The 27,273-nt window shown below is 40.2% G+C and overlaps 1 protein-coding gene across 1 annotated transcript; it reads right to left on the bottom strand.

Annotated features, from left to right (window-relative positions):
• Positions 1-6,895: 6,895 nt before the first annotated feature.
• Positions 6,896-26,112, bottom strand: POMP (proteasome maturation protein). The gene is made up of 6 exons (XM_010362315.1): positions 25,928-26,112; positions 22,603-22,700; positions 21,704-21,764; positions 17,348-17,449; positions 13,140-13,233; positions 6,896-7,347 (listed from the first exon to the last, which is right to left on the bottom strand). Exons 1-6 carry the CDS (start codon positions 25,928-25,930, stop codon positions 7,280-7,282), a joined length of 426 nt encoding a protein of 141 aa, XP_010360617.1. The 5' UTR covers positions 25,931-26,112; the 3' UTR covers positions 6,896-7,279.
• Positions 26,113-27,273: the final 1,161 nt, after the last annotated feature.

Below are 27,273 nucleotides of genomic sequence, written 5' to 3'. Positions count from 1 at the left end.
CTGGGAAGTAAGGGTGAATCCCAGACAGCCAAAAGAAGACAAATGAGTTCTACAAAGGAGAAGGTGAAATAGAGGGTAATGGAATCTGGATGCTGACCTTACCTATGTTTTCCCCAAAACTAAACCCTGGAGGTGTGCAGTTTTTGTTGTATTAAGGCAAGAGAGGGCTTCTTAAGCCAGTCCCAAAAATGATAAGTTGTTTCGTGCCCTTTTTATATTTGTGAAAAACAAGCATACAAAACAAAAACATTGATTAAACAATATGCACCTTCATGACACAACAAAAAAACTAATTGGTTACAGAATAACCCATGTTTTATTACTGCATAATGCAATTTTAATTATATAAATATTACTGTATACTTATAATTTTTGCTATTTTGAAAATTGCTAGAAATAACAGAATTAAGTTTATTCCCTCTGCCTTTCCTATATTAACTCCACCCCTGGGTAACCAGATTGTACATAACAGGAAGATTCTCTTTAAGACAGTATTCTGGCTAAAAAAATAAAGAAAGAAAAAATGACATGCAGAATCATCATTTTGCAAGCCTTAATAAATAAATCTATGTATTGTGTGTCAGTGGCCACCACTGTCACAAAATGGGCGATGGTTACGCCTTAGGTGTCTTCTTGTGGAAGAATACACCACTGGTGAAGTGACTATTTCAAAAATAATGAACCTGAACCTCATCAAGCTAATAGATTCAACTAGCAGTTGATAGGCAATACTAAGGAAAGAAAACAACATGTTAAACTATATCACAAACAGGCAGACAGTGAAATCTAGACTGTGGGAAACTATAGAGCAACCAGTTTGGTTTTTCCAACAACTAGCAAGAAAAAGAAAAATGAGATGGTGGTGGAACCCATATATTTGGACAATTGGCACAATTTATATATGACACTTATTGGACCATTAGAAATGTGAACGATGGGTATTTGTCGGGAATTGCTGTTAATAGTTTTATGGTTATGCTAGTGTTATAAACTGAAATATTTACACATGAGATGTGGGGAATTTCTTTTAAGGCAATATTGAGGGGAACAATGGGTGCAAAATATAGATGAAACATGATTATTATTGAAGACAGATGATGGGGACATGGGATTATGTTGTATTTTTCTATCTACTTCTGGATATTGAAAATTTTCCATAGTAAAAAGTTTAAGAAGAACAAATGTGCACCACTCCTTGCGCCTTATCAGTTTCCTCCATCTTCTCTTAAATTTTCTTTTTTTTTTTTTTTGAGACGGAGTTTCACTCTTGTTGCCGGGGCTGAAGTGCAGTGGCGTAATCTAGGCTCACTGCAGCCTCTGCCTCCCTCTGCTGTTTTGCTTCCTGGTTGCTTTCTTAGCCTGCTCCAGGTTCAAACAATTCTCTAGCCTCGGCCTCACAAGTAGCTGGGACTACAGTGTGCCACCATGCCCAGCTAATTTTGTATTTTTAGTAGAGACAGAGTTTCACCATGTTGGTCAGGCTGGTCTTGAACTCCCGATCTGCCTGCCTCGACCTCCCAAAGTGCTGGGTTTACAGGCATGAGCCACCGTGCCCGGCCTCTCTTAAATTTTCATACCCTAATGCCTACTTCAAGGCTACCACACAGAATGGGGCAAGAACCACCACCCCCTGATCTCACTCTGGACTTGCTCATGCTGTGATCTGGCACAACATTGGTAGTGTGAGGGTCAGCAGTTGCTCCCCTTATGGCCAACATGGTATTTCTTTGGCCATAATGTCTATGATTATGATAACAAAAATATCTCAAATTATATTCAATACTCTGAAATAACATTAATGAAAAATGCTAAAATTAAACATTTTGGCACCAGTCATTTTCAAATCGAAGGCCTGTTCAATCAAATGGTTAGGTTTAGACCATCAAAAGGGTACTGTGTAGAAATAGGCTCTAAAGCATTTCAGAAGAATCCACGAGTGCATAAGGACACTTGAGGAAAGAAAGAGAAATTTGGGGAGACTCTGCTTTACAACGGTCAGCCAAAACAAGTAGAAAAAGAATGCCACGATTTTGTAGCCCTCTTTTGACCCCCAGTTATAAATGATTTGGGCAAAGATTTTCCATGAATACTAAAACCTCAGTGAAAAGTTCTTAGGGAACAGGATATACACAAGGTCTCAAATTATTGCTTCACAGACTACTTATTGATTACCAAAAGAATACTGTACTTTGACAGCAAAGATCTCTGAAAGCCATCACGCATTAACCAGGTGATCAAACTTGGCATCGCCAGCAAGTGGAACACCCTGACATCGTATGACTCCTGATGAGCTGCAGTTAAGCAGCAGACATCGCCACCGCCATGGATGTCCTGCCAAAAATGTTTCTCCTGAATTTACTCATGAGGAAATAAGACAATATATTAGAGACATGAAGGTTATATGGGTGCTTTTGGTATTGTTCTTCCAGATTTTCTCTAACTTTGAAATTTTAAAAATACAAAAGTCTTGAGTTAAAATCAATTCATCTCTCCAAAAGTGTGGCAAAAGTCAAAGCAGAATTCTACCTGATCCTCCACTGACCCAAAGCTATATCCTCCGTGACCTCTATTTTGTCACAGTGCTGAACAATATAGCTTTTTCCTGTCTCCATTAAGCCAAGACACTGAAAAGCAGCGGAAAGCAAAGTATAGCTGACAAAGCAGGTCTACTGGCTCCAGAAGTAACTTCAAATCTGGAAGCAAACCCTAAGCTTTCAAAACTTAATTTTTCATCTTTAAAAGTTTTTAAAGTTGGCTGGGCACAGTGGTTCACACCTGTAATCCCAGCACTTTGGAAGGCAGAGGCGGGTGGATCACAAGGTCAGGAGTTCGAGACTAGCCTAACCAACATGGTGAAACCCCATCAGTACTAAAAATACAAAAACTAGCCGGGCGTGGTGGTGTGTGCCTGTAATCCCAGCTACTCAGGAGGCTGAGGCAGGAGAATCGCTTGAACCCGGGACGCAGAGGTTGAGTGAGCCGAGATCACACCACTGCACTCCAGCCTGGTGACAGTGTGAGACTCTGTCTCAAAAAAAAAAAAAAAAAAAAAAAAAGTTTTAAAGTCCATTACACTTTTTCAACCTGAAAACAAAAAACAAAAAAACAAAAGAAAAAAAAAACAGGTACGTGGGAGGCTGAGGCAGGAGAATCGCTTGAACCTGGGAGGCGGAGGTTGCAGTGAGCTGAGATTGTGCCACTGCACTCCAACTTGGGCTACAGAGTGAGACTCTGTCTCAAAAAACAACAACAAACAAAAAAAACAAACTAATAGTATATTTTCATTCTTTAGGAATATTTAAAGATCCATAACATATTAAGTATAGGTTCTTTATTTTTGAGACAAAGTCTTGCTCTGTGGCCCAGGCTGGAGTGCAGTGAGGCGATCTGGGCTCACTGCAAGCTCCGCCTCCCGGGTTCACGCCATTCTCCTGCCTCAGCCTCCGGAGTAGCTGGGACTACAGGCGCCCGCCACCATGTCCGGCTAATTTTCTTGTATTTTTAGTGGAGACGCGGTTTCACCGTGTTAGCCAGGATGGTCTCGATCTCCTGACCTCGTGATCCGCCCGCCTCGGCCTCCCAAAGTGCTGGGATTACAGGCTTTAGCCACTGCTCTCGGCCTAAGTGTAGGTTCTTAATGAAGCATTTCTTATATATGAAGGGACTTGAATTACAATTTTGAAGTCATGAGGAAAGTAAGTCCAGCAAAGTGTGACAGCATTTTTAATTTTGTTTTATTGGAATCGCAGGTCAAAATTTGGTTAAATTTGACTTTGGCCACACTTTTTAAGAGATGAATTGATTTTAACTTATATTTCATGTGTTTGAATAAACACATTTATCCAACTGTAGAATCCAATGAAAGATTTTATTTCACATAGTTCTTCCATTTTTCAAAAGCACTTGTTCAGATCGTTTTTCTCATTCTTGAATGTCTGCATTTAAAGAAAAAACAAGCTGGGGGCATGGTGGCGTACACCTGTAGTCCCAGCTACTCAGGAAGGTAAGGCAGGAGGATCATTTGAGCCCAGGAGTTCGAGGTTTCGGTGAGCTATAATCATGCCTATAAATACCCAATGCACTCCAGCCTTGGAAACATAGCAAGACCTCATCTCTAAAAAATAAAATAAACAAAGGAATAACAAAATGTAGAAGAGCACTGAGCTGTATTCCCTGTCCTCCAGAAAAAGGAATAACACCCACAGTAAAGGGCAAAATTTAAAAAAAGTAATAAGCCTATTATTTACGTTTTGTATAGTGAAAAGTTGTGTTTAGTGAAGGAGCCATCCTGTGGTGTGCCAGTGTTAATTATATACCAAATCCCCAACACTTCCAGATGGTAATACCCGCCAACTCCCTTGTTCTCATATATATTAAAGGCTCAATATAAAATTAGATTGTACTCCCATTAGATATGTTTCTTTTATCTTACTATTAATAAATTTTAACCAAGGACTGTGATATCATGACTAGCAGCTTGGAATCTGCAGCCTCACTTGGAACTGCAACCTCATCGTCTAGGAAGGGGCGAGGGATTGGAGAGTAAGTTCGTAATTGATCATACCCACAAGATGAGGCTTCCATCAAAACCCCTGAATTTTCAGGTCGGTAAACACGTGGAGGTGTCTGGAGGGTGGTGTGCCAGGAGAGGGCACAGAAGCTCCTAGCACCTTCCCCCTTACCTTGCCCTATGCATCACTTCCATCTGGTTGTTCATCTGTAGCCCTTGCAATATCTTTTATAATAAAAGGATAAATGTAAGTCAAGTGTTCCCCTGAGCTGCCCTAGCAAATTATGGAACCCAAGAAGAGGGACAGTGGGAACCCCAATTTACAACCAGTCGGTCAGAAGCACAGGTCACAACCTGGGAGTTGCAATTCGCAATTGTCACTAACACAAAGGCAGAGCAAGCAGAGAAAGGGAATAAAGCATATAAAAGCTTCTCAACATGGAGCACTTTCAAAAAATATACTTCCTGGGATCCACCTCAGACAGTCCTACTGGAACTTATGAGATTAAAATCCTGACACTAAAATTGCTTCAAAAGATTCCCAGCTGATTCCTATAAGCATCCAGGGGTGAGGGCCACTGATATAAACACAAAGAAGGTTAAAAGAAGAGAGAGGAGGCAAAAAGACAAAGTGTTATTCATGACTACCAAGTTCTATATTAAAGCCTCACATTTTCCATTTAAACTACACTCTTAAACATAGTACCCTCTACTGGTCAGGAAGGGCAAATATACTATTAGTTTTTTTTGTTGTTGTTTGTTTTGAGGAAGCCTCAGCCTTCCTAGGTTTAAGGTACAGAAGAAATCTCCAACTTCCTTATTATTAAGGAGAATATACGTAGAAGCAATTAGTGAATCTTTATTATTTCTACATTTGCTTATTAAGTATAAAGTGGGTTGGAGAACACTGTGTTAGCAAAGACGATTCTAAACTTAATAGTCAAGAGCAAGATATCTATTTTAAAAATGTGTAATTGGCCAGGTGCAATGGCTCATGCCTGTAATCCCGGCACTTTGGGGAGGCCGAGGCAGGAGGATCACTACAGGCCAGGAGTTCAAAACCTGTCTGGGCAATATATAGCGAGACTCCATCTCCACAAAAAAATAAAAAATTAGCCAGGCGTGGAGGCACACCCCTGTACTCCCAGCTACTTGGGAGGCTGAAATGGGAGAATTGCTTGAGCCTGGTCAGTCTCAGCTGCAGTGAACCATGATCTCGCCACTGTACTCCAGCCTGGGTGACAGTGAGACCTTCTCTCAAAAAAAAATTTAAGTGTACTTGACTTTTCTCAAGGTTTGTCATCTTTAGCAACTACTGACATTTTGAACCAAATGATCTTGGTTGCAGAGTGCAAACTCTGTATGTAGATGGTTTTAGAATGTTCATAAGTTTTTTAAAGACATAGAATGCTACTGTACAAATATAACTTGTGAGTTTTAAATTCATTTCCCTTTAGTGTCTTCAACTAGTTACAAGACCATAAATTGTGCTGATGTTCCGTGCATTGTAGGATCTTTAGCTGTATTCCTGGCTTCTACCCACTAGATGCCAGTAGCAGCCCACCCCCAAAGTTGTGACTCCAAAAATGTCTCTAGACATTGCCAAATGTTTCAAATCAGTAATTTATCTAATCAAAGATGCTCCTAAGAAATTGATAATCAAAATATACTTTTAATTGTAAAAGATGACTAATGTTCTAAAACTGTAAATTTGTATATACCAATTTCATACAGAATATCTTATGGTATGTTGTAATATATAAACTAACAACAAGAAAAAATGAGTTTACTTTTCTTTACCAGTGTTGCTTGGTAACACATTAATTACATAGTAAGTCTATGAAGTAAAAGTTTAACCTACATCTACCGGTTGCTTTAATTCTTCACTTAAAGAGCAGACCAAAATCAAAACCTTGGAACTTCTACTTTTCAACCCTGAATCAAAGAATAGCTACAGGCCGGGCGCGGTGGCTCAAGCCTGTAATCCCAGCACTTTGGGAGGCCGAGACGGGCGGATCACGAGGTCACGAGATCGAAACCATCCTGGCTAACACGGTGAAACCCTGTCTCTACTAAAAATACAAAAAACTCGCCGGGCGAGGTGGCGGGCGCCTGTAGTCCCAGCTACTCAGGAGGCTGAGGCGAGAGAATGGTGTGAACCCGGGAGGCGGAGCTTGCAGTGAGCTGAGATCCGGCCACTGCACTCCAGCCTGGGGGCAGAGCAAGACTCTGTCTCAAAAAAAAAAAAAAAAAAAAAAAAAAAAAAAAAAAGAATAGCTATAACCCTAAAACAGCACTGATACAGTAAATATTATTCTTATGAGTGTTAATGCACGATACTGATATATCTCATATTGTACTCAATTTGAAGAGTTGCCACTGAAATCAATTAAAAATGTTTATTCTGAAAGATGCTACTACAAAGTTTACAGACTCAAATGCTTATTCAAACTAAGTTTACAGAAAACTTAGCAAACAGGTTGAACTGAAACCTGTAGATCATTTTATAATATTCATGAGCAACATTTTTTTTACAGACAAAGGCTATTGTTTTAATATAATTTAAGAGCTTTAACATGATCCCCCTTTAGTGCTTTTAATTGTCACATGGCTGTAAACCAAAGATGCCCCCAAATTTTAAATGATCACTGATACTACTTGAGCAGAAATTCTCAGGTGTCAGTACTTTTAATATTGTGTACATCAAATTACAGTACAAAGACGACTATAAACAAGATGCAGCCCTCAGTTTCCATGAACAGCACACTATTACAGTAAACCGAGTTTATATTCCACCATCAAGTGTGGCTCTCCCATGACTTCACTTTGTGATGGATCTGAAAGCAAACAAAAACAAACATTTTAAAAGACTCTCAAAAAAGAGATAAATTCAATGATTCCGCTTACACGAGAATCCAGAACAGTCAAAACTAACCTAAAGTTATAGAAAACAAACCAGTGATTGCCTGGGGCTGGAGTGGGGTGACTGACTGCAAAGGGACCAAGAGAACTTTGTGAGGCAATGAAAACATTTTACTCCTTTATTTAGGAGACCTGGCTGTACGTTGATTAAAACTCACAGAACTGTTCCCTTAAAAACAGGTGTACGCTATTGTATGCCAATAATATCTCAAAATAGTAGATTTAAAAAGAAAAAAGATTGACAAAGTTTTCTTTTTTCAAAGTTCTTAAGTTTTCTAGTGGCTTCCCACATGACTGGAAACAATCTCTTAATTCACAAAAACGTTTTATCTGTATTGTCTTCTGACCTGTTGTATACACACAAATGTAAGTAAGAATTCTTAAGAAAGAAAACCTTTAAAAATCGTCACTTTTATGTTTACAGATGAGTCAGACCAAAGTCTTATTTTAACCATGTTTATACACCTAAAAGAACTTTTAAAATTATTAACAAGAGTAAGCTTCCTAAAGACAGAGCCTTTTTCTTTGTTCTCTACTCCTCAACATAGGATTAGAAACAGAATAAAAACCTAATGAAGTAAATCATAAAATCACTTTGTAAGAATGAATAACCCTGCACATAAAAATGATGGCTACTGAGAGGAACAAACAGTTCAGTGAAACCAATGTGGATGTTTCCTCACTGGACCTCCTAAGAGACTGGAGATTAATAAATTGCTGTGTATATAAAAGGCACTCAAAACCTCAACTTAAAAAAAAAGGCAATGCCAACTATTTTTTTTACTATATATGTTAGTATTTGTAGAAAGACACGTAGAACAGTCTGGAAGGACAGACTAAACCAAACTAAAACAGCAGGAAATTAGGGAACAAGAAAAATGGGATTGAGGGTCATTACAGAAATCTAAGTTTCAATGGACTATTTCAAATTTTTGCACAAAGAATATACTCATTTATGTAACTAAACTTTCTTCCACACCATGCTTTTTAAAGCTTCTTTAATAAAATGCATTTATTAAATAAATCACTTGCACCAAAAGACAGCACATGATGTAAGCAAGGCACTGGTGGGAGACGGGTTTTGCACCTGTTGTACCAAGAGCTTGTCATGAGACTCTGAGTGAGGACTGAGCCTCTGTGAGCTTCCATTTACTCATATTCCAGTTAGGGGATTAGAGTACATGAAAGTCCCCTTCCAGCATTAAGAAAAAGTACGTTTTTGAATTTACTAGTGTCCTTATATGTCCTTCCTAATCTTGTAAAATGTACAGGATTAACTTGCCTAAGTACTTCGCTGATAAGCAGGCAAAAATGTCATCATCTCCAATACTGTTATAGTCTTTACACAGTATTTAGATTAACAAGCTACTCTCTGATTACAGACTTAACACTGTTTTATGTCAAAGGTGGTAAGAATGTGGTCAACAAGACCTTTAACTATGGATCAAGCACCCTATCAGGTACTGGGAACACAACAGTTAACAAGAAAAAATCTCCAGCTCTCCTGACATGTGTATTTAAGTTGGACAAATAATAAATAAGAAAAATATCAGATAAGTGTTATGCAAAGAATTAATATAAGGTAGGGTGACAGAGCAGGGACTACTTTAGATTAGGTAGTTGATATGGTTTGGATGTTTGTCCCCTCCAAATCTCACGTTGAAATGTGATTCCCAGTGTTGAAGGTGGGCCCTGGAGAGAGGTAACTGGATCATGGGGTTGAATACCTCATGAATGGTTTAGCTCCACCCCCCTGGATAAGTGAGTTCTTGTTCTGAGTTCACACAAGTTCTGGTTGTTTAAAGCTGTGTGGCAGCCCCCTCTCACTCTCTTGTTCCTTCTTGCCATATAATTCACTGGCTCCCCCTTTGTCGTCTGCCACGATTGTAAGCTTCCTGAGGCCCTTACCAGAAGCAGACAGCAGCACTATGCTTCCTGTACAGCCTGAGGAACCATAAGCCAAAGAAATACCAGCTTCAGGTATTTCTTTATAGCAATGCAAAAACAGACTAACAGTAGTTAATGGAGGACTGACTCTCTGAAAAAGTAATACTTAGGTTGGGATCTGAAAAATGAGGGTAAACTATTTGAAGCAGAAAGGAACAGCTAATTCAGGTCCCTAAGGTGAAGCCCTAAGTTATCCATATATTATGCAGTCACAGTTCCCACAAGCAAAAAACTACCCCAAATACAGTGGTCTCATTGTGATAAAAATCATCTACCTGGCCGGGCGTGGTGGCTAACGCCTGTAATCCCAGCACTTTGGGAGGCTGAGGTGGGTGGACTACTGGAGGTCAGGAGTTTGAGACCAGCCTGACCAAGATGGTGAAACCCTGACTCTACTAAAACACAAAATTAGGCGGGCGTGGTGGTGGGCACTTGTAATCCCAGCTACTTGGGAGGCTGAGGCAGGAGAATCGCTTGAACCCGGGAGGTTGGAAGTTGCAGTGAGTCGAGATCGCGCCACTGCACTCCAGCCTGGGTGACAGAGGAAGACTCTGTCTCAAAAAAAAAAAAAAAAAAAAAACTACCTAAACAGGTGATTTTTCCTAATAGCTACCTTAGAGAGACACAAGGAATGAATTTTAAAATAGCAAGATAGCAAGTGGCTTATTTTTAATTTTAATTTTAAAATAAGCCACAAGATAGCAAGTGGCTTATTTTTTTATTTTTTTTGAGACAGGGTCTCACTCTGTCGCCCAGGCTAGAGTACACTGGTATGATCACTGCTCACTGCGGCCTCAAACTCCTGGGCTCAAGTGATCCTCCTGCCTCAGCCTCCCGAGTACCTAGGACTACAGCCACACACCACTACGCCCAATTAATTTTTAAAAACACTTTTGTAGAGACAGGGTCTCATCTTACCCAGGCTGGTCTCAAACTCCTCAGCTAAACTGATCCTCCCACCTCTGCCTCCCAAAGTGCTAGGATTATGGATGTGAGCCACCACACCTGGCCAGCTAGTGATCTTTTTTTTTTTTTTGAGACAGAGTCTTGCTCTGTCGCCCAGGCTGGAGGGCAGTGGCGTGATCTCTGCTCACTGCAAGCTCCACCGCCTCCTGGGTTCACGCCATTCTCCTGCCTCAGCCTCCCAAGTAGCTGAGACTACAGGCACCTGCCACCACACCCAGCTAATTTTTTTGTATTTTTAGTAGAGACGGGGTTTCACTGTGTTCGCCAGGATGGTCTAGATCTCCTGACCTCGTGATCCGCTCACCTCAGCCTCCCAAAGTGTTGAGATTACAGGCGTGAGCCACCGCGCCCGGCCGCTAGTGACCTTTTTAAACATGTAATTCCATCACATTACATCCTTACTTAAAACTGCTCAATGGCCTTCTGTTGCATTCTGAAGAAATTCTAAACTTCTTTTCGTGGTCTGTAGGCCCTGGTTCATCTGTTCCTTGCTTAGCTTTTTTATCTCAACCTTATTCTATTCTCTACTTTACTCAAAACATGTCAGCTATATGGGCCTTCTTAAAGTGCTGAGAGACAGTTCTCTATTGGTCTCTCCATTCTGCAAGCTGGGAGCAGACACACTAAACTGCCTTTGTTCTAGGCTATCTTTCCAAAGCCGTTTCAGCCTCAGAAGACAAAGCAGCACAGGACAGGCAGGTTGACTGCCGGTTATAAGGCTGAGGTGGCCTGAACTTGGAGTTCCTTTCCTCTAACATAACACACTCAATGTACAAGGCATCACCTTACCCTCTTCTTAGCTGCCCCATAGGAAGTGGGGCTAAGGGAAACAAAAGAAATGCTGATACTCTGGGTACGCCATTGCTACAAGTAAGAAACTGTCCTTTAGGAGTCTCTTGTCTTCTGCTAGCATTCGTGAATTCATGGCAGGTTAACAAGTTAGCTTGAAAGTAGAGTAAGATCTCAAACTGTTCAGAGTTCTTCAGCTGTTCTCAGGTTACAGACCCTGCACATACTGATCTCTTCTGTCTGAAATATTCTCCCTCTACTTCTAGGTCAATGATTTCATGTTTCTTTCAGGAATCAACTTATGTGTTATATTCCCAGAGATATGTTCCCTCCCAACCCAAAAACATCCTTTTTCTTCCTAGAATTATCAAATTGTATATTTGTGTTAATGTGTTTATCTCCACTTGAAAGCACAGATATTTGTTTTGTTCACAGTTGTATATTCAGAGCCTAGCCCAGTGCCTGACACATAATATTTGACTGACTAGCTAAATGTTCCTAAGTCCCTCTCCCTTTCTTTATACAGAATTACAGAAGATTTTTAAATGAATGCTTTTATAACTAAAGACTTGAACTATATCACCTTAGTAGTTTTAAATAAGGTCTAAGTTCAATGTAAAAGCTTAAGAATCCCAGCTTTTCCTGCATGGAAAATGCTCCCTCAGGGAAGATTCTCAAAGGAGGCTCGCTAGACTTCTGTTATGTCCACAGCATTTCCTTACCGGACATCAGCAGCCAAGCAAAACTAATAAAACTTAATCCTGTTGGATATTTTCGTTTCTCCTGCACTGTTGGGGCATAGTGAGCAGAGGCAGCATTGGACAGGATTGTATTTATTTATCTTCCTCAGGACCAGAAAAAATAGAGGATGCTGCATGTATTGTTCTTACTTAAATTCATTTACAATTATTCAGGGAATTTTATTTAAAATAACAGATTTGGTCAGGTGCAGTGGCTCACACCTGTAATCCCAGCACTTTGAGAGGCCAAGGCGGGCAGATCACAAGGTAAGGAGTTCGAGACCAGCCTGGCCAACATGGTGAAACTCCATATCTACTAAAAATAAAAAAATTAGCCGGGTGTGGTGGTGGGCACCTGTAATCCCAGCTACTCGGGAGGCTGAGGCAGGAGAATTGCTTGAACAGAGGAGGAGGAGGTTGCAGTGAGCCAAGACCGCGCCACTGCACTCTAGCCAGGTGACAGCGCAAGACTCCATCTCGAAAAAAAAAAAAGAGATTCCTCTTTCCTATTTATCACCTGTAAAAGTACAAAAATTACGTTTTTTGGGGTCTACTTTTTAAAGAAAGATTTATCTTCCAGTTGTTTACAATGCTAGTCATAAAACCCCCAAAATCAAACTAAACAAGCAAAAACACCACCAGTCACATCCCAACAATGTGAATTCTGTAATAATTATCACTGTTTAAGTTACCCTAGGAATATTAGACTGACGTATTACGCTTGAAGCTCAGGACATAAAATGAATAACCACCATTACTCGACTGAAATGACTACATACCCTTAGAATTTCATAAATAATTTTCTCTTTTTTTCTTTTTAAGACGGAGTCTTGCTCTGTCACCCAGGCTGGAGTGCATGACAGGATCGCGGTTCACTGCAACCTCAGCCTCCCAAGTATCTGGGATTACAGGTGCCTGCCACCATGCCCGGCTAATTTTTATATTTTCAGTAGAGAAGGGTTTCACCATGTTGGCCAGGCTGGTCTCAAACACCTGACCTTAGGTGATCTGCCTACCCCGGCCTCCCAAGGTGCTGGAGTGCTGGGATTACGTGTGAGCCACCGCACCCAGCAAATCTTCACTTTCAAAAACAGTTGAAGAATAGTTACTACCATTAGATTTTATCTTAATGCAATGAAAAAACACAAGTTAACCCAATCAGCTTATCTAAGTTCCATGAGGACAAGAATTTTGCCTATTCTTTTTGCAGTTGTTTGCCTTTTAAATTACAACGGCTCCATAAAAAGGTGCTAAATGACACTTACCATTAAGAATATCCTCAAATCCAATAGTCTCATCATTACCCCTCAAAATATCCAATGAAAGATTTGAGCTTGAAAGAAATGGAAGACGCTGAACCTTTGGGGAAAAGCATGAAGGGACAAGATTAGAAAAAACTTAGGGGAAAATGACAGAATATATAGTCTAATTTCATGTTCTTTTTTCTTTGTTTGAAATTTCACAAAACCAAATAAAAGATCAATTTAACAAGGGGAAAAAAAACACTAGTTCATATTTTAGACACAAACTAAGTTGTAAAGACACTGAAATGATACTTTTCATTAACACTTAATCCTACCTGGTGTGCATGTATTTTGAGGCTTTGCTTCTACTCAGGAAAACTACAGCACATACCAAGTGATGAAATGCAAAATCCCAGAGCCTAACATCACGCCTCATTCCTGATATATGTGGGATGATCAAATTCCTGAAGAAAAGTCCAACTCAATAGGTTGCCTAGGCTGGTCTCAAACTCCTGGGCTCTAGTGATCCTCCTACTAAAACTGGGATTACAGGTCCATGTCACCAAACCAGCTAATGCAGATAATTTTAGATATTGCCAAAGACTACCAAAATAGGTGGTCTTTGACTAAATGATATTAGCATTTTAAAAATAATCACACCTTTAGAACCTAAGAGGGCAGTTTCTCACATTTCTCCCCCCCTCCACAAAATGTATCCAGACTAAATATATTATTTTCAATTACTAATGTCCTATAGAGATATTTAAAATCTTTATAGTGTGGAAAAATTTCTCTAGATTGTCAAACCTACAAAAAAAAAAAAAAAAAAAAAAAAAAAAAAAAAAAAAAGGAAGTGGGAGGAAAGAAGAGGAAGAGGAAGAAACAAAAATAGGAACCTGTAAATTAAACCAGACAGCAAGGGGTCTCGTAGTTAGATCAGAGGTACAGTCCTAAGAATGCATCAAAAGCAGGGAGGAGCAGGCAGCTATTACACATCTTGACAACCCAAAACTGCAAAAGTATAGAGATAAGAAAAAAAAGAATTCTGGGTCAAGATATTTAGATCAAATCGTATTAAAAACTTAAGTCCAAAATTTGAGCAATCTGTAGTTGAAATCTGAGTAAGAGGAAAATAAAAAGGGAAGCTAACAATTTTGTGCCAAACATAATTTCATTTAACCTTCAGAATAATCCTATGCTACTCTTACTGTTCTCCTTATTTCGCATTAAATTAAAAAATCTGAAGTTCAGAAAGTTCTCCAACTTACTCAAGTTCTTAAGACTAGTAGATGGATAAGCCAAGATTCAGCCTTAGGTCGCTCTGACTTAAAACCATGCTTTTTAAGAGCTTTATCTTTGGAAAACGAGTAGCTTCCAGAATGACTTAGCCAAATACAATTGATGGCATTAGCAGAATTTATCTTTTTACTTTTTTTTTTGGAGATGGAGTTTTGCTCTTGTCGCCCAGGCTGGAGTACAATGGTGTGATTCTGGCTCACTGCAACCTCTACCTCCTGGGTTCAAGCAATTCTCCTGCTTCAGCCTCCCGAGTAGCTGGGATTACGGTTGTGTGCCACCACGCCCAGCTGATTTTTGTATTTTTAGTAGAGATGGGGTTTCAACATGTTGGTCAGGGGTTTCAACATGTTGGTCAGGCTGGTCTCAAACTCTTGACCTCAGGTGATCCACCCTGCCTCGGCCTCCCAAAGTGCTGGGATTACAGGCATGAGCCAGCAACCCCCCATGGCCAACAGAATTTATTGAAAAAGACAATTTAGCTAGGTCAGAGAAAGGAATCCACACCAGTAGGAGAAATGTGTGCAAATGCCTAACAGTGAAAGAACCTAATGAATTAGGAAACTGCAAGTAGTTTAAGAGGATATGAAGGGTGGTGGGAAGCAAGAAGCCAATTCACGGACAGAGCTACACTAAGGTGTTGGGTTTTATTTTTATTTTGAGGGTAAGGTGAGGAGAGTGACATAATCAAATCTGTGTTTTACAAAGATTATTCTGACCAGAGTGTTAACAAGGATCGGAGGGGCAGCAGGGATGAGTGCTGCAGTAATCCAGATGAAGTCTGGCAGGGGCAAGAACTAACGTAGTAGCAATGGTGGGGAGAGCAAGTAATAAACTGAATGAATGATTTCGGGGAGCAGGGGAGGAGGTTAGGATGGGTGCTAGGTGACATAACCAAGACTAATTATCCAATTTCTGCCTTAGGCAGAACCTATTCATATGGGATAAGGAGTATGTGGGGGATTATGAGTTATTCTGTACTTGTTCATGTAAAACTGGAGATGCCTGTAGGACTTCCAATTGGAAAAGTTTATAGGCTTATAGCTCATGAAAATTGTAACTTTGGGGTCATCAACATATTTTATGTTTTGAGATGGAGTCTCACTCTGTCACCCAGGCTGGAGTGCAGTGGCACGATCTCAGCTGACTGCAACCTCCAACTCCCGGGCTCAAATGATCCTCCCACCTCAGCCGCCTGAGTAGCTGGGACTATAGGTGTGCACCACCAAGGCTGGCACATTTGTTCTATTTTTTTTGTAGAGATGGGGTTTCGCCATGTTGCCCAGGCTGGTCTCGAAGGCCTGAGCTCGAGCGGTCCACCCACCTTGGCCTCCCAAAGTGCTGGGATCACAGGCTTGAGGCACCAGGCCCAGTTGGAATCATCAACATATAATTGATAACTAAAGCCACAAGTAGGAAACAGGGTGAGGAAAGGACTAGAGATGGGGCACTAACAAAACTGGCATTTTGGGAAACAGACAAAACAAATGGAATCTACACAGAGACACCTGAGAATAAGGATTCAGAAAGAAGGACATCAGGAAAGTGTGGTGTTCTAAAAGCCAAGGAGGTGGGAGGATAGCTTGAGGCCAGGAGTTTTTTTTTTTTTTTTTTTGAGACGGAGTCTTGCTCTGTCACCCAGGCTGGAGTGCAGTGGTCGGATCTCAGCTCACCGCAAGCTCCGCCTCCCGGGTTTATGCCATTCTCCTGCCTCAGCCTCCCGAGTAGCTGGGACTATAGGCGTCCGCCACCTCGCCCGGCTAGTTTTTTGTATTTTTTAGTGGAGACGGGGTTTCACCGTGTTAGCCAGGATGGTCTCGATCTCCTGACCTCGTGATCCGCCTCTCTCGGCCTCCCAAAGTGCTAGGATTATAGGCTTGAGCCACCGCGCCCAGCGAGGCCAGGAGTTTAAGACCAGCCTATGCAACGTAGCAAGAGCCCGTTTCTACAAATAATGATAATAATGTTAAAAACTAGCCAGGCAAGGTGGCACGTGACTGTAGTCCCTGCTACTCAGGAGACTGAGGCAAGAGGATTGCTTGAGCCCAGGAGTTCGAGGCTGCAGTGAGCTATGATCATACCACTGCACTCCAGCCTGGATAACAGAATGAGACCGTCTCAAAAAACTAAATACAAAGTAAAAAAGTAAAAGCCAGGGGAAAGAGGAAGTCATTATTAGTGTCAAATACTACAGGGAGATCAAGTAAAGTGAAGGTAAAAATGTCCACATTGTTCAGGAGCAGCTTCACTGGTGTCATGGGAGACAGAAATAGTGGGTTAAATAAATAGGAGGGAAAGAAGTACAGAAAGCAAATGTAGACAACTTTTCAAGAAGCAAAAACACACTCAATGAGAGACAAGTTACTATAAAGGAATTTGAAATTGATACAATTTTTTTTGGTTTTAAAAGACAACAGAGGTTAAAATGCTACTGCTGAGACAGGGCAAGCAGAGAGAGGTTGAAGATACCAGCTTTAGAAAGGATCACTGATAAAGGAATTTTCCTGAAGTAATGTAACAGGATATTATCCAAAGCACAGGTAGGAGGGCAGTTCTTAAAAAATTGGAAGGATATTTTCCAAGTACTGATTCCTTAGCAACAGGTATATCCAACTATATACAAATTGTATACTTGACACCTCCACTTGGATATTCTTAGAGGGATCTCAAATTCAATGTAATCCCTTAAAAAAAAAAAAAAAAAACAGAAAAACATGAAAGCAGATGCAGTTAGTTTTCAGACACTGAGCCTGTAATTTGAAGTTTTCCATTTAATGACTTTTTTCCCTCTATGAAGCAGAAATCATATCCTAAAAAGGGAGAGGGAAGTAGAATAGGTTGTAAGGTAGATAAGGTATAAATAGCTGTTATGAAAACAGAAGAGTCCTCATGAATGATATCGACACATATGTAACAGAGATCCATCAACTCACCTGCTGCACTGCCTTGAATTCCATCTGTAATTTTAGTGGAGCGAATAGACCCTGAATGTTTCTCAGTGTGGAAAAATTCATTTTATCTTGGTTGAGCTGGAACTACAAAAGACAATGTAATTTTAAACATTACACTCAATACTCTGCTTTCAAAACAATTAGCAAGTGGCATATATAACACAATAGTTAGATGAAGAATTTTAATATCCATACCTGTAATAAAAACTAAGTATTTTTAGTAATTTTTTCTGATAAAGTTTAGACCACATATGTCTATATTTTATTTAGCATGCAGGTGTACTTTTACAAGTGTAAAATTACTACCGAAATTCCAAATTTATAAACGTAATAAATTAAGGAATGTGTCTCCTATTTCAAGAGTAGATTTACAATACATAATCATATTTTAGTGCTTTTGATTAAAAGTACTGCAAAACTAGCAAAGGCATAATTTGAGATCCAGAAAATGTCACATGCACTGACAAAAATAGTTAACTTCTAAGTGTGAAGGTATATATTTAAAAGAATTCAGCAAAAGAAATAATCCAACCACTAAATCATCCTGTTAATTAAACTATAAACTCCACTTATTTTTGGCATTTGCCTCGGGGAAAAACAAACATCTCTTAAAAGTTTATTCAATTTGTATTGGGTAAAACTCAGTAATTTTTTTTCCTGGAATCATACTTTTACTAAGTACTGATATTACATTTAGGGAATTTTGACCATAACTTAATGTATTTCAGGCAAAATGAATCAACTTGACTCATGGATTCTAAAACAGTTTCCAAAAATGGCTCCTAAGGATAGTGAATGTGACATGCAAACAGACTGTTACAAAGATTTGTCTGAGCTAAGGTGATTATAATGAGGTAAAGTCACTTCTTGTCATTATTTTTTATTATATGCTACTCTCTTGATAACACTGTCTTCTAATAGTAATAAAAAAGGTAATTTTAATCAAAAATCTATTGAGAGATTAGCACCTACTTGGGATATGACTATGAAGCTTGAAAGTAAGGTGACTATCAAAATGCTTTTTAATTACTTTAGCTTGACATAGCAAATTTTGACAGATGGTCCTTAGGGAAAACCTACAGTATTTTATTATGGGTATATGATCTGAAGTTCTAAGTGAAGGGTTTGCTTTAAATATTGGTCTATCCTCGTAATACAATTTTATTTTAAGAGACGGGTCTTGCTATGTGGCTGGAGCACAGTGGCTATTCACAGGCACGATCATAGAGCACTACAGCCTGGAATTACCAGGCCCAAGCAATTCTCTGCCTCAGCCTCCCACGCAGCTGGGACTACAGGCACATCCCACCACACCCAGCAGTAAATGTAATTTTCTGTATAAAAATTCAAAATTCAATGTATGTAAATTTTGATGAATATAGCCATCTTGTAACGTGATATTAATACTGTAATTATCAATCAACATGTAAGTTAGCAACTGTGTGCAAAATTAGGCTCTGTGGCAACACACAATGCAATAAAACTGAACAGTCTGCCCTGGAGAAGACTATAATCCAGTTTGGAAGACATTATGTATAGATCAGGGCTTCTCAACCCTCCACACTACTGATTTCTTGGGCCAGATAATACTTCACTGTGGCGGGCTGTCCTGGGCACTGGAGGATGTTTGGCAGCATCCCTGACCTCTACCCAATAGATGCCAGTATTACATCTCCCCACCCCCACCGCACCACTTGTGACAACCTAAAATGTCCTCAGACTTTGCCAGCTGTTCCCTCGTAGAGGGCAGGAGGACGATCCTCCCCTAGTTGAGAACCACTGGTACAAATGATGATGGTCATCTTCCCTTACTATCACCACTCAAGCTCCCAATCATGCAGAGCTACTAGAGGCCAGCAATATGCCAAGGATGGGCTATTACTAACTCCAGATGAGAAGACTAAGGCTTAAAGAAAAGCAATATGCCCCAAGTTTACTTAGCAAAGTAGAATGCCCAAATAGTTCAACTACACAATCCATGCTAAAGGATTTATAATAGTAAGTGTCACATAAAGAGTGAGACTGCCATTAGCTAGCTAAATGATTAAAGAAGAGACAGTAGATATAAGTCAAGTCTCAAAAAGATCTCTGAAGTTTCTAGATTCTTCACAGTTCCGGCCAGTCTCACTCAGATTTGTCAGTTTCTCTTAACATGTATTGCTTAGAACTAAACCAATATTCCAAATCTAATAGCCAGACTAATACACAGGAAAATAAAATAATCTCCCTTGATTTGAGCCCCATCTTATTAAGAAAGCCCAAGACTGCATTAACCTTTCTTTTTAGTAACTAATGTAATCTACTGGCTTATACTGAGTATACAGCCAATTAAAATAGTCAAGTTTTACACAGCAAGTCACTTTACCCTGCCCAAAGGTGTAGAATTCATTTTTCGAATCCAAATGCAGAACTTCACACTCACCTCTATAAATGTTTTTCTTAAATTTTGGTCTAGACTTTGGTCTATTTTATCATCATGATATAGTTCAATTATTCACCAGAATGAACTATCCTTCTCAACCTTTTTTCCAAAAACTTGATATACATTCTTTCTTTGGTTGCCCACAAGTCCTTGAAAAATACTTATCCCTCCTATGTGCCCATCTGAGTACCTAAGATGTAGACAGAGGCCAAAAAGTCCTATCGAAATATTCCCTCCAAATTGATTACTTCTTAATCACTGTTCTCTGGGTAGTTATCAACCTCATATAGTTTACCCTACATTACTTTCACTTGGTTCATAATCCACCATATAATCCTCAACCTTATCCCTTGTCAGGTAATTTGATCCCTTGACTGACCCATTTGACAATTTAGTAAAAGAGTGAACTAAAATTAATTTGCTGAGTTCATTCAGATGCTGATGATCACTGCTTAAACTTTATTAAATGCTCACAGCTCACTCAACAGTCCACGTAAGAAACGGTTTCAGGGATCAGTGTTATCACAGACAATCTTATTTTTCAGTAAGATCCTTTATACAAAAGTGGAATATGTATTCATCTACAAACAATTATCATTTCTCCCATTAGTTCTCAAAGATGATCAACTGTGCTTTTTAATCATACTTACATACTTTTAAGTATACTCTGGGTTGTCAACTTCTGTACCTGAAACCTGAATTCACTTAAATTGACTAGGAACTTTTTCATTTCTCTCATCTAATTTGAACTTCAATTTCATAATTACATTTTATTCTACTCTTTCTTTTTTTTTTTTTTTTTTTTTTTTTTTTTTTTTTTTTTTTGAGACGGAGTCTCGCTCTGTCTCCCGGGCTGAGTGCAGTGGCCGGATCTCAGCTCACTGCAAGCTCCGCCTCCCGGGTTTACGCCATTCTCCTGCCTCAGCCTCCCGAGTAGCTGGGACTACAGGCGCCCGCCACCTCGCCCGGCTAGTTTTTTGTATTTTTTAGTAGAGACGGGGTTTCACCGGGTTAGCCAGGATGGTCTTGATCTCCTGACCTCGTGATCCGCCCGTCTCGGCCTCCCAAAGTGCTGGGATTACAGGCTTGAGCCACCGCGCCCGGCCTATTCTACTCTTTCTTATAGGAAGATCTATCCTCTTATTAGAAAGTAAAAGAAACAAACAAACAAAGAATACAGACCAGTTTTCTGTTACCTAATGACTGCACCATCTTCCCCAAGTAGTCAGAAACTTTTTTCTTCTTCCTCTAAATGTTTATTTAAGAATCCATTAAGTTGTGTTTTGGACATGTATACATGCTATCCTCTCTTTAGGAGTAAACTTTCCGATCTAAAACTCTTCAAAAGTCCCTCCTCTTCTATAACGCCTTCCAAAAAAGCCCTAAGCACAGGTGGCTGTCCCATCCTTGCTCTTCTCTAGCATTTTACGAAGTCTTCTCCTACCCACTGCTTGTCTTCCTCATTAAATTTTAAGTTATTTAAGGATGGGGATTACGTCATATTCATTGAAGTACCTACTGTGCCTAATGGCTGTGTCCTACAGTAACTCGGAGATGCAGGACTTGAGAAAGAGGTCAAAACTAGAGATACAAACTTGGAAGTCAACAGCAAAAATGGCAGGAAAAAATATAAAAGAAACAGCATTATTAAAAGAGAAAAGTCCTGTGAGAGGAATGGAGAAGTGGATCACCCTTTGGAGATATACATTAAAAAGGCAGGGAAGGATGCATAGAAAGGGAGCTTTAGAAGAGCAGTATAATTTTTAAGTCTATCCTACAAGGGGTTTGAAAATAAGACCTCATATTCTTCATGGGCAAATCCTCAGTACCAAAACTGTTTTAATAAAATGAAACCAATATTACTAAAAGTATTTATCTATTGGAAGAGAAAAATAAGGACACAATAATATACTTACATTTTTTTCTGATAATTCAAGAGGATGACTAGGCAAAAGTTCATTTTTCACACAAGAAAAACTGAAAGGAAATTAAAAAAAAAAAATTTAAAGGAGATTAAATATCACTCAATACCCACAGCTCAAAATCCTATCTATAAAGGGATGGCATGAGAGAGTTTTTTGGGGTAACAAAACTGTTCTGTATCTTGACTGTGGTGACAGTCATATGAATTGATAAATGTGCTAAAAATTCATAGATCCATACACCAAAAGGAGAAAAAAAAAGTACTATATGATAATTTAAGAATGTATCCATTATAGACATTGGTGGTCAAGACTTCAATCACTAGGGAAAACCTGCCAAAATCTGGTGCTACATCTAGAAATTTAATGAATGTATGTTTATTCCTCAAAGTAAGATAATAGACTATTATTAGGCCTATTTTATCTATAAGGACACCGAGACATTAATTATGTGATTTGTCCAAAGGCACACGTCTAGTAAATAGCAGAGTCAGGATCCAAACCCAGGCCGACTGAATCCAGAGTTTAATCTCTCTCTGCTATGTTCTAGCACCTCCCAAAGGAAAGCGAATTACTCTAACAGTTAAGACAAGAAGGCAAATGGCTAAGTTATCAGTAGTAAAAAAATAAATTTAAAAAATCCTACGAAATCATGCTAATGGGCACCACTGTCTAGGAGGATGCCCTACGTTGAGAACCTACTACTTTGATGAGTTACTTCTTCCACTACAGGAAATATCTAAGCCTCTTCCCCTCTGTACCCCATGTAAGGTATATTACTTGCCATCTGCCAACTAGATACACATGTATAGCCTATCAAAATACTTAAAGAATATTGTGAAAAATAATTCACAGAAACATAACAAAATCAAAGTCATAATTCCCCCATATACCCTTTCCGAAGAAGATCATGACTTTCAAAAGGTCCACTTGCTGAAAGTTCAGTAACTGGAATACTGTCCTTTAGCTCAGATCCAAGTCCCCTGGCATTCTACAACACAAATAAAAAACATTATTAAATAGAAAAAAAATTTAAACACACACCTAAGCAACTATGTCAAAAATACTGTTTAAGCAGGAGACAGAAAAATAAGAGTCCCTCAAAGAGTCCTCAGAGTAGACAATTACAGCAAGCCTTAAACATTATGATACGACAGAGACACACATGGTACAATGAAACAACAAATGTAAGAGTGGGAAGGATTCCCGAGGTGATCTCTGACTGCTGTCAGTTTGAAAGGCATTCCAGGAAAAAATAACATGAATAAAGCCATGAAAATATAAATGAACAAGCTTCAGGCAGTTTGAGATGACTGGCTAAATGTATGTTTCCAGTGAGGCAGAAGTAAAGGCTGATGAAATACAAAAGTGAAATGTCTTACATGCAAAGAAATGTGGGTTTTATTCCAAAACCGACAGCCTCTGAAAGGTTATGGCACGACTGAATTTGTTTCCACTGGAAAAACCTCTCCCTTAGGTTAGAGTGTTTAACACAGAATAAAAAGCTGAGGACAGCACCCTCAGGAATACTATTCCTTGAGGACAAGAAAGAACAACAAAGAAATGGGATTAACAGGATGGCTAAACAAAAGTAGTCAGAGAAGCTGGGAAAAAGGGAATTTCAGAAAATGTTTGGTTTCTATATGAAGATGGTACTACCTATAAAAACTATGTGTATCTAACCAGGATAGTATAAAACAAAACAAAAAAGACAGTGCATTTGGTATGGTGCATTATTACCCTACCCTACTGTGAAATGCACAATCACCAGATATTTCTTAGCCGTCTATTATGTGTCTGGTACTCCACTAGATACTGAAGATACACGCCTACCTCCCAGGGCTTCATCTTATGAAGATACATTGAACAAGCAAAGAAAACATAGTGTTACAACAGGCAAAGCACGAGATGCTAACTTTATTTATTTATTTACTTTTTCAGATAGGGTCTTGCTCTGTCATCCAGGATGGAATACAGTCGAGCAATCATGGCTAACTGCAGCCTAGACTTCCCCGGCTCAAGCAATCCTCCTGCCTCAGCCTCTCAAGTAGCTGGGACTACAAGCGTGCAACACCACGCCTGGCTAATTTTTTAATTTTTTTGTGGAGATAAGGTCTCAACTATGCTGGCCAGGCTAGTCTTGAACTCCTGTGCTTAAGTGATCTTCCTGCCTCAGCATCCCACAAAGTGCTGGAATTACAGGTGTCAGCCGCCATGCATGGCCCAAGATGCTAACTTTAAATCACTTGTTGCTCAAGTCCAATATCCCTGCGATTCTGCAGAAAAATGTAAAACAGCTACAGGTAGTTTAGTATCAAATTTTATATCATTCTAGGAGAAAATATTGTGAGAAGTCACCTTTGAACTATTTCTTAATTCGTTTGTATATTTGATTTGGTCAGGTATTTTATCCTTTTCAGAGTTTCTTCATTACACCACTCTTGCCTAGCCTATCACGCAAGGATAACTTCAACAGCATTCTACTGGGTCTTGCTGCCTTTAGACTCACCCATTTTCCAGTTCTGCATACAAGGTTTTCCTCAAGCACGAAACCTCCTCCAACAAAACTGCTATAAAATCTTTGTTGGTTCATTAATGTGTGAAGCACAAAGTTCAGACTCCTTAGCCTGGACCTAAAGAACCTGCATAATTGGTTCTAACTCCCCTACATACAAGAAGCCATGGTGGACGAGGAAAAGAATCTGGACTCTAGTGTGGACTGTCACTAACCTACTTTGTGACTGCCAGCAAAGCACCAACCTCTCTGGCCTTGTTTACTCATCTGCACCAAGGAGCTGAACTCCCACCAGGACTACATATGCTCCTTGATTTATGATGGGGTTAATTCCCAATAAACCCATCTTAAGTTGAAAATATCAAAAGTCAAAAACACATTTAACACACCCAACCTACTAAATATCAGGCTTTAGCCTAGCCTACCTTAAACGTGCTCAGAACACTTACACTAGCCTACAGTTGGCCAAAATCATCTAACACAAAGCCTACTTTATTAAAAAGTATTGGGTTATTTCACGTAATTTATTGAATATTGTACTGAAAGTGAAAAACAGAATGGCTGCATGGGTACTCAAATATGACCTGTACTGACTGTGTATGGATTTCATACCATCATAAAGTCAGAAGATTGCTGAACCACCACAGGTTGGGGACCTTCGGCAGAGCTGTGTGATTGTTGCTTTTCAAATGTATCTTCTATTACTTCCCTATATGAACATTCTCCTCCTTCTGGACTGCTTTATTGTAAAGTGACAAAAGGTTTCAATGCACAAAGAAAAGGTGAATTCTGACTTCTAGATTATCGTCATTTTTTCCAATTTCCTTCTGTAAAATATCAGGATTAGTACTCACTGTTTCTAATAAAGGAAGGAGCCGAGAAAGGCAAATCTACGAAAACCTAACTATTAGTTATATTTGAGAGTGCCTATAAAACTTTTTAAACAATGATTAGCAGTATTTACCAACAGAAACTTTCTAGATTTGGATGGATGGCCTACCAGCAGTACCGATATCAGAGTCTGTGGCAATGGTGACTCAGTATTCTTCTCAAATATTACAACTTCTAAGTTAAAAAGAAAGAGAAAGTGGTGGGGAGGAGAGGGAGGGAGGAGATGTACTAACAATACTGACAAACGGAGAATAGCAACTGTCTGGTTTTTTCCCCTCTAACACCTAGCACACTACAAGCTCTCAAAAAAGTTTGTAGAGCAAAGCTGCGCTACACAAATGCGACCTATAGTTGTGGGTCGGTTACCAGGCAGTTACAGGGCGGGGACTGGGGGAGATGAGGAGTCTGAGGACTCTTGGCTCTCAGAGGTTACCCCTCAAGGAAAGGGTCGGCGGCGCCACCCCACAGAACGTTGCACTTTCGCGGCTGCCTTTTCCACTTCTGCGCCAAGTAAGGGGACGAGGTCTGGGCCTGCTGGGGTCTAAGGGCTGGAAGGGCGCAAACTGAGCTAAGAGGAGCAGGATGAAGCCGAACCGCTGCTAGTGGGACCAGTGCCGCAGCCAGGTCCCGGCGACAGTCACGACCCACCCAAACCCCGTGACTCGACAGATTATGGCGCCCCAGGGCCGGCCTCAGCTCCACGCTGCCGCCGCCGCCGCCACCCGGGGACGGGTTGGGAGGCTACTGCCTGTTTCTGCCGAGCCACGGTCCCGAGCCCGCGTGGAACTCCGGCCGCCCGGGTACCCACTCACCATCTTCAGCAGCTCTGCGAACACCCTCTCTGCCCAGTTACCGTCAGTCGACCCCGCTGCTCACTTCCGTTTCCGAGGGCTGCCCCCCCACATCCGCCGGAAGTGCGTCCGTCCGGACGAGGAAGGAAGGAGGGCGCGGGACGCCTGAGGGAGCTGCGCGGGGCCAAGGCTCCCACGCTTGCAATCCCCAGGGACCGAGGGCCAAGGGCGCAGTAAGGGTGTGGGCTGGGAGGAGGGAGGGGTCGGGACGAGACGTGCCTGAGGGGAGGGAAGACAGGGACTCTGGTTTATTAATAAACATCTACCGTCTGTACGGCATTTTAAGATGTGCAGTGTGCTTTTGTAGGTACATGGCCTTATTTAACACAAAACCTCTCTGAGGTAGCTATTACATTTCACAAAAGGGTAAACGAGGCATAGGTGATTTGAGTGATTTGCTTGAGATCGTTCGGCTAATGAAGCAAAATTGGGACACAAGGCTTTTGTCATTTTTTAAATACATATTATTCTGGTATGTTCCGAACCCTGTGCTGAGGCTAGGAATACAAAAAAGGACCAGGCTGGTGTGGCCTCTGGGCTAGAGGAGCATGGGTACTCCGGGGGCGGGAGGGGAGGGAGGGGATGATAGAGACTACAAATTAAGTAAATGTGATCATGTTTTTGGGCTCTTTGAACTGCATATCAACACAATTCTAAGTGCCTACATCCTTTATCGCCTTTAATCTTTTCAATAACCTTACGAGTACAATTGACAGGTGAAGAAACTGAGACATGAAGGGGTTAAATAAATATGCCTAAGGACATATTTATGAGTCTAGAATCCATGGTCATAACCCTATACTGTATTGTTCATACTGTATTGTTCAAATATAATGTAATAAAACAGACTTATAGTCTGCTACCACAGGATGGAGACACCTTAAGGAATCTTTGGACTGATAGTCAAAGGATAAGAGCGAACTAGTTTGGGGTAGTAGGGTATTTAAAACAACATTACGTGCAGATCTGCTTATGCAAAAACGGTACTGGAAAAAAGGCCTAAGTCTGGCTAAAGTTCAGAAAGTAAAGTGGAGAGTACTGTGAGATGAGGTTGTAAGTAGATGGAGGCAAGTGGTTTTTGTTGTTGTTTTTGTTTGTTTGTTTTAAATAATGGTAGGGTTTAGCTATGTTGCCCAGGCCTGCATTGAACTCCTGGGCTCAAGCGATTATCCTGCTGCAGCCTCCTGAGTAGTTGGAACTACAGGCATGCATCATGGGACCTAGCTACAAGTTTTTTATGCAGCCTTTGTAGGCAAGATTAAGGGTGAAGCTTTGTCTTTAAAAAGCCATGGAAGGATTTGAGAGAG

The sequence above is a fragment of the Rhinopithecus roxellana genome, chromosome 18, assembly GCF_007565055.1.
Source record: "Rhinopithecus roxellana isolate Shanxi Qingling chromosome 18, ASM756505v1, whole genome shotgun sequence".
NCBI classification, from domain to species: domain Eukaryota; kingdom Metazoa; phylum Chordata; class Mammalia; order Primates; family Cercopithecidae; genus Rhinopithecus; species Rhinopithecus roxellana.
This window is presented reverse-complemented; position numbering and strand designations above follow the sequence as displayed.

Coding starts and splice junctions, on each gene's coding strand:
- POMP (XM_010362315.1), bottom strand. Junction 21,765..22,602: donor CATGATCTTCTTCGGAAAGG/GTATATGGGGGA, acceptor ATTTCCTTTCAG/TTTTTCTTGTGTGAAAAATG. Junction 13,234..17,347: donor AATTCAAGGCAGTGCAGCAG/GTGAGTTGATGG, acceptor TTTTCCCCAAAG/GTTCAGCGTCTTCCATTTCT.